At 42.5% G+C, this 7,500-nt stretch overlaps 1 protein-coding gene across 4 annotated transcripts in view; it reads right to left on the reverse strand.

Moving 5' to 3' along the window:
• The window catches only part of LOC135551890 (collagen alpha-1(XVI) chain-like), a 124,157-nt gene that overhangs the window by 59,685 nt on the left and 56,972 nt on the right, over positions 1-7,500 (reverse strand). For all 4 annotated transcript variants that reach the window (XM_064983164.1, XM_064983166.1, XM_064983163.1 and 1 more), the window contains exon 10: positions 177-233. In XM_064983164.1, the coding sequence (XP_064839236.1) occupies positions 177-233 (57 nt within the window). The remainder of the gene's footprint in view (positions 1-176; positions 234-7,500) is intronic.

Below are 7,500 nucleotides of genomic sequence, written 5' to 3' on the forward strand. Positions count from 1 at the left end.
TGTCTGGACGACACAGGTGATGATGTCAAACATTCTCCCACGATTAGTCTGAGTACACACTCCTACGGCCACATCCTCACTGCTGCTCCACGTGTGTGTGTTTTGAGTATTTTCATATGGATGTGTGGGTACATGTTTGAGTGTGTATTTGCAGTATGTGTGTGTTCCTATCTCACCCGATCTCCCTTCTCCCCCTTCATTCCGTGCTGTCCAGCGTGTCCAAATGAAGCCAACTGAAACAAACAAACCAAACATGAACACCTCTATCATACTAGAAGTATATTATTGCCAGGATATTACTCTACTTTAAATTGTGCCATAATTAGCCAGAGGGAAAATACGAAGCATTTTTACATTTGTGCTTCTTTATACCTAAACAGCATTGCCTACATATGTATAATAAATAAAACCGTTTAATTGTTTTTGATTGAAAATCATTCCACAGGTATTTTACTTCTCATTTCAACTTACTTTTCTGATTGCTTGAGGACAATCTACTGTTTCAGATTCCAATAAGTATTATTTTCCAAGTGAAGGACATTTTATAGCAGTTTTGGAAGGGGGTGTGATGGGGATATGTCTGTTGTGTTCGGTCCTCAGTTCAAGTCTTTTCTCATGTGAATACCAGTGCAACATGAGTAGGGCCCTGTGTTTTGGTTAATCATGTCACATGACCTGGATTTGAACCTTTATTTGTAGCCTTTTCCAGAAATGAGAATGAGACCAAAAATGAAAGCAAATGACTGAGGATGGTGCTGGACCCTGCGACATAAAACAAAAATGGGAACGTTTGATGACAAAGCATTAAATAAAGGTTCAAATCCAGGTCATGTGACATGATTAACCAAAACACAGGGCCCTAGAAATGAGAGCTTCCATCTTATACTTGAGAAAAGTGATGCAACTAAAAAATCCCAAATTCATTTTGTAATGTACTATGTCGATAAAGCCAAGTGACTGAAAAAACGTCTGAGTCAGGCTGTGTCTCTTGAGATGAAGTTGCTTTTGATAGCCGTGATGAGCACTGAGAAAGAAAAGATTAAAAGCAGTGGAGGACAAATGTAATGCAAAAAGGCAAGCAAACGTCAAATGGAGAGCCAGCTCCCAACCTCAGGTAGTCACAGATCATACTTATATCTGTGATAGGATGGAGTATCGTTGATGAGGTCGAGGAGAGACATGCCATGCGGTGGAAACTAATCAGGAAGAGAGTAAGCAGGATGAATAAATCAGTGGGTATAGGAAGTATGAACCAATCAGAGCACACAGTACCAATTTGGGACCATTGGTCGAACTAGAAGGGCCAGTTGTAGTCAAAGCAAGTCGAGCACATCCACACCCAGTGTCATGATTAGGGTGCAGTTTCTCTAATGACCAGAGAGTGGTACTGTTACACCATTTAAATATTCTCTGAAGAGATGCAGACAGGTGTTTGGGGAGGGGGCCTCCACATTTCACTCACACTCTCTCACACACTTGCTCACATGTAGTTAGAAAGAATTAAACAGAGGCTATATACACACATACACACACCTCCCTCTCAGGAGACAGAGATCAATAGATTGTGTAAAGTCCCCGCGGCACCGGAGAGTGCAGGCCAGCTGGAGATTCTCCCTGCAGTTTGGTGTGTGTGTAATAAATAGCAAAAGTGAATATTGCTCTAATGGACGTATGGTAATTAAAACAGCATCTACCACCAGGCGTGTCAGCCCAGCCAGCTCTCCTCACACCACACAGTTCATTTATATATTGATATTGTGTGACTGGGAGCTAAAGGAGAGAAAGAAGGAGGGAGAAAAGAGGAGTGAGAAGGTTTTTCTCCAGTGTGTTGGAACTGCAAGTCCATCAATGATTGGCACCCGCGGTGCCTACTGCATAGTCCCTGTTTCCTACCACCATCTCTCTCTCGTCTTCCAATGTGGTAGACCAGGAAACATGCGATGCAGGGGTGGGGTGTACGGACCCCAGAGCTGTGCTGCTGGGGCTGGTGCGGGCTCGGTTGACACCGGAGCATGTACAGGACCAGTCAAAAGTTTGGACACACCTACTAATTCAAGGCTTTTTCTTTATTTTTACTATTTTCTACATTGTAGAATAATAGTGAAGACATCAAAACTATGAAATAACATATGGAATCATGTAGTAACTAAAAAAGTGTTAAACAAATATTTTAGATTCTTCAAAGTAGCCACCCTTTTCCTTGATGACAGCCTTGCAAACCTTCGGCATTCTCTCAACCAGCTTGATAATGAATGCTATTCCAACAGTCTTGAAGGAGTTCCCACATAAGCTGAGCACTTGTTGGCTGCTTTTCCTTCACTCTGCAGTCTAACTCATCCCAAACCATCTCAATAGGGTTGAGGTCGGATGATTATGGAGGACAGCCCTTACACAGCCTGGAGGTGTGTTTTAGGTCATTGTCCTGTTGTAAAACAAATGATAGTCCCACTAAGCACAAACCAGATGGGATGGTGTATCACAGCAGAATGCTGTGGTAGCAATGCTGGTTGAGTGTGCCTTGAATTCAAAATAAATTACAGACAGTGTCACCAGCAAATAACCCCCACACCATCACACCTCCTCCCATGCATACTTTATGGTGGGAACCACACATGCAGAGATCATCCGTTCACCTACTCTGCATCTCACAATGACACGGTTGTTGGAACAAAAATTTGGACTTATCAAACCAAAGAACAGATTTCCACCAGTCTAATATCCATTGCTCCTGTTTCTTGGCCCAAGCAAGTCTCTTCTTATTATTGGTGTCCTTTAGTAGTGATTTCATTGCAGTAATTCAACCATGAAGACCTGTTTCACACAGTCTCCTCTGAACAGTTGATGTCGAGATGTGTCTGTTACTTGAACTCTGTGAAGCATTTATTTGAGCTGCAATCTGAGGTGCAATTAACTCTAATGAACTTATCCTCTGCAGCAGAGGTAACTCTGGGTCTTCCTTTCCTGTGGCGGTCCTCATGAGAGACAGTTTCATCATTGTACTTGATGGGTATTGCGACTGCACTTGAAGAAACTTTCAACGTTTTTTAAAAGTTCCAGATTGACTGACCTTCATATCTTAACTTCTTGGTGACAGGGGGGCAGTATTGAGTAGCTTGGATGAATGTGTCCAGAGGTAACTGCCTGCTACTCAGGCCCAGAAGTAATTATTTGCATATAATTAGTATATTTGGATAGAAAACACTTTGAAGTTTTTAAAACTGTTTGAATGATGTCTGTGACTATAACAGAACTCATATGTCAGGCGAAAACCTGAGAAAATCCAACCAGGAAGTGGAGGTTTTCAACTGATAGCCTATCGAAGATACAGTGGGATATTGGTTATGTTGCACTTCCTAAGGCTTCCACTAGATGTCAACAGTCTTTAGAACCTTGTTTGATGTTTCTACTGTGAAGTGGGGGCGAATGAAAGGGGGTTGAGACAGTTTTCTGGCAGATTGCAACAAGCTCGTGACGCGCGGTCATGTGAAAGTTAGCTTGCGTTCCATTGGTTTTCTACAGACATAGGAATTCTCAAGTTGGAACATTATTGAAGATTTATGATAAAAACATCCTGAAGATTGATTATATACTTAGTTTGACACGTTTCTACGACCTGTAATATAACTTTTTGGACTTTTCGTTCGACCTTTCGGCTGGACTTTCATGCGCGTTTGGATGTGTTTACCAAATGCCCTAACAAAAGGAGCTATTTGGACATACATGATGAACTTTATCAAACAAATCAAACATTTATTGTGGAACTGGGATTCCTGGGAATCATCAAAGGTAAGTGAATATTTATAATGTTATTTCTGACTTCTGTTGACTGCACAATATGGCGGATATCTTTTTGGCTTGTTTGGACTCTGAGCGCCGTACTAAGATTATTGCATGGTTTGCTTTTTCCGTAAAGTTTTTTTGAAATCTGACACAGCGGTTGCAATAACCTCTTATGGTATAGGGGACGCTTGCGTCCCACTTGGCCAAAAGCCAGGGCAAATGCAGCACGGAAAATTCTAATAAAATATAAAAATCTAACTTTCATTAAATCACACATGTAAGATACTAAATTAAAGCTACACTCGTTGTGAATCCAGCCAACATGTCAGATTTTAAAAAGTATTTTTGGCAAAAGCATAAGAAGCTATTATCTGATGGTAGCACAACAGTAAACAAAGAGGGTAGCATATTTCAACCCTGCAGGCGCTACACAAAACGCAGAAATAAAATATAAAACATGCCTTACCTTTGACGAGCTTCTTTTGTTGGCACTCCAATATGTCCCATAAACATCACAATTGGTCCTTTTGTTCGAATTAATTCCATCCATATAAATCCAAAATGTCGATTTATTTGGTGCGTTTGATCCAGAAAAAAAAACAGCTTCCAAATTGCGCAACGTCACTACAAAATATTTCAAAAGTTCCCTGTAAACTTTGCCAAAACATTTGTAACTACTTCTGTAATACAACTTTAGGTATTTTTAAACGTTAATAATCAATCAAATCGAAGACGGTGTTCAATCAAATCAAATCAAATCAAATCAAATTTATTTATATAGCCCTTCGTACATCAGCTGATATCTCAAAGTGCTGTACAGAAACCCAGCCTAAAACCCCAAACAGCAAGCAATGCAGGTGTAGAAGCATTTAGAATCCATTTTCTCCCCAATTTCGTGGTATCCAATTGTTTAGTAGCTACTATCTTGTCTCATCGCTACAAATCCCATACGGGCTCGGAAGAGACGAAGGTTGAAAGTCATGCGTCCTCCGATACACAAACCAACCAAGCTGCACTGCTTCTTAACACAGCGCGCATCCATCACGGGAAGCCAGCTGCACCAATGTGTCGGAGGAAACACCGTGCACCTGGCAACCTTGGTTAGCGCGCACTGCGCCCGGCCTGACACAGGAGTCGCTGGTGCACGATGAGAAAAGGATATCCCTACCGACCAACCCCTCCCTAACCCGGACAACACTAGGCCAATTGTGCATCGCCCCACGGACCTCCCGGTCGCGGCCGGTTACGACAGAGCCTGTGCGCAAACCCAGAGTCTCTGGTGGCACAGCTGGCGCTGCAGTACAGCGCCCTTAAACACTGCGCCACCCGGGAGGCCCAACAAGCTACTTTTCAAGTCTTGCTCAACTCTCAACTGTGTTACACAGTTCCAAGATGGCCCTCTTCTTCATTGCACAAATGAATAACCTCAACCAAATTCCAAAGACTGGTAACATCCAGTGGAAGACGTAGGAACTGAAAACCAGTTCCTAAGAAATATCGTTTCCCAATGAGAACTCAGTGAACAGACAGAGACCTCAAAAAAACACATTTCTGAATGGTTAGTCCTCAGGGTTTTGCTGCTACATAAGTTCTGTTATACTCACAGACATGATTCAAACAGTTTTAGAAACTTCAGAGTGTTTTCCATCCAAATCTACTAATACTATAAATATCTCATATTCTTGGCACGAGTAGCAGGAAGTTGAAATTGGGCACGCTATTTATCCAAAAGTGAAAATGCGGCCCCCTATACCTTAAAGAAGTTAAGGAGAAGTTTACCTAAAGTTCCATGTATAATAGTTGTATCTTTTATCAATGTTTATTATTAGTATTTCTGTAAATTGATGTGGCTCTCTGCAAAATCACCGCATGTTTTGGAACTACTGAACATAACATGCCAATGTAAAATGAGATTTTTGGATATAAATATGAACCTTATCAAACAAAACATACATGTGTTGTGTCACCTCATGTGCTGTGTCATCAAAGGTTAGTGATTCATTTTATCTAAATTTCTGATTTTTGTGACTCCTCTCTTTGGTTGGAAAAATGGCTGTGTTTTTCTGTGAGTTGGTGGTGACCTAACATAATCGTTTGTGGTGCGTTTGCTGTAAAACCTTTTTGAAATCAGACACTGTGGCTGGATTAATGAGAATGTTATCTTTAAAATGGTGTAAAATACTTGCATGCTTGAGGAATTTTAATTATTAGATTTTTGTTGTTTTGAATTTGGCGCCCTGCACTTTCACTGGCTGTTGGCGAGGTGGGACGCTACCGCCCCGAATATCCAAGAGAGGTTAAAGTAATGATGCACGGTTGTTTCTCTTTGCTTATTTGAGCTGTTCTGGACTTGGTCTTTTACCAAATAGGGCTATCTTCTGTATACCACCCCTACCTTGAGGTCCACAAAGGCCATGGAAAGGTCTTGTTTCTGTTCACAGCATTTTTCCTGCTTTTGGCGTGCACTGAAGATCATGTCCAACGTGCGTCTGTTCTTTCTGAAGCCGCATTGGGACTCCGGTAGCAGATCTTCAGTGATGGTGTCGATGAGTCTGCGGAGCTTGAACTTCACCAGGACTTTGCCAGAAACTGCACGGAGGGATTTGCCCCTGCAGTTGCCGCAGACAGATTTGTCCCCCTTGTTTTTGTATATGGTAACAATGTTTGCATCCCTCCATTGATGGGGGATGCTCTCTTGTATCCATATCTCAGAGACGAACTGGTGAACTGCTCTGGTACAGAGAAACCCCCCCAGTTTTAGGATCTCAGCAGGGGTGGAGTCAGGTCCAGGAGTTGTGTTATTCTTCAGTGACCTGATGGTGGGACAGACCTCAGAAAAGGTTGGTGAGAGATCAAGACTCGGGATGGTGGTCAGCGTTGGGAGCTCCTCCAGGCCTGAGTAGTCAACTGGGTCGGCTGGTTTAAGAGGGCTACAAAGTGTTCACCCCACCTCTGGACTATCTTAGTTTGGTCCTTCATGAGAGTTGACCCATCTGCACTTCTGGGGGGGACAGAGAATGCAACTTCTTAGGCCGCGGGTGGTCTTCAGGGTATCATAAAAGTTGTGCATGTCATAGCTGTCCGCACAAGATTGGATTTCTTGTGCTTTGGAGATCCACCACTCACTTTGTAGATGTCGTAGAGCATTCTGTGCCTCCGCCTGCTGCTCTTGCCATTGCTGTTTGAGGGCCTCAGATGAAGGGCTGTTGAGTGTGTCTTTATGTACCGTGTGTGTGCTGTTAACAAGGAGATGCATGTGGAGTTTTCAACGAACCAGTCCTGATATTTCCTCGCACACACACCTCGCACACACACACACACACACGCACACGCACACGCACACGCACACACACACACACACACACACACACACACACACACAATACTAACTGCGTGGGTTCATAGCTGTGAAACACTTCCAATAGAGAGAGATGATTCTCTCATTATATTCAGTGGTTGTATATCCTACATTACACTGTGCCATGGAAGATTAGTAAGACAATGGTAACCCTGGAATGCAATAATGAAGTGTCTGGAGTTTTGTATGCTATTTATGAACAGAATTCTGCCATTGTTGGAGAATGACAAAATGAATAGGCAAATCCCCACAGACCCGGGGTATACAGTATAATGAATGATGTGTATATCACCCACTGTCAGCTGTCAGTAGCGGAGCTGTGTGTGTGTGTATGGTGTGTGTCTGTTTGTGTGTGTGTGTGT

The sequence above is a fragment of the Oncorhynchus masou genome, chromosome 13 (genome assembly GCF_036934945.1).
Source record: "Oncorhynchus masou masou isolate Uvic2021 chromosome 13, UVic_Omas_1.1, whole genome shotgun sequence".
In the NCBI taxonomy this organism is placed as follows: Eukaryota; Metazoa; Chordata; class Actinopteri; order Salmoniformes; family Salmonidae; genus Oncorhynchus; species Oncorhynchus masou.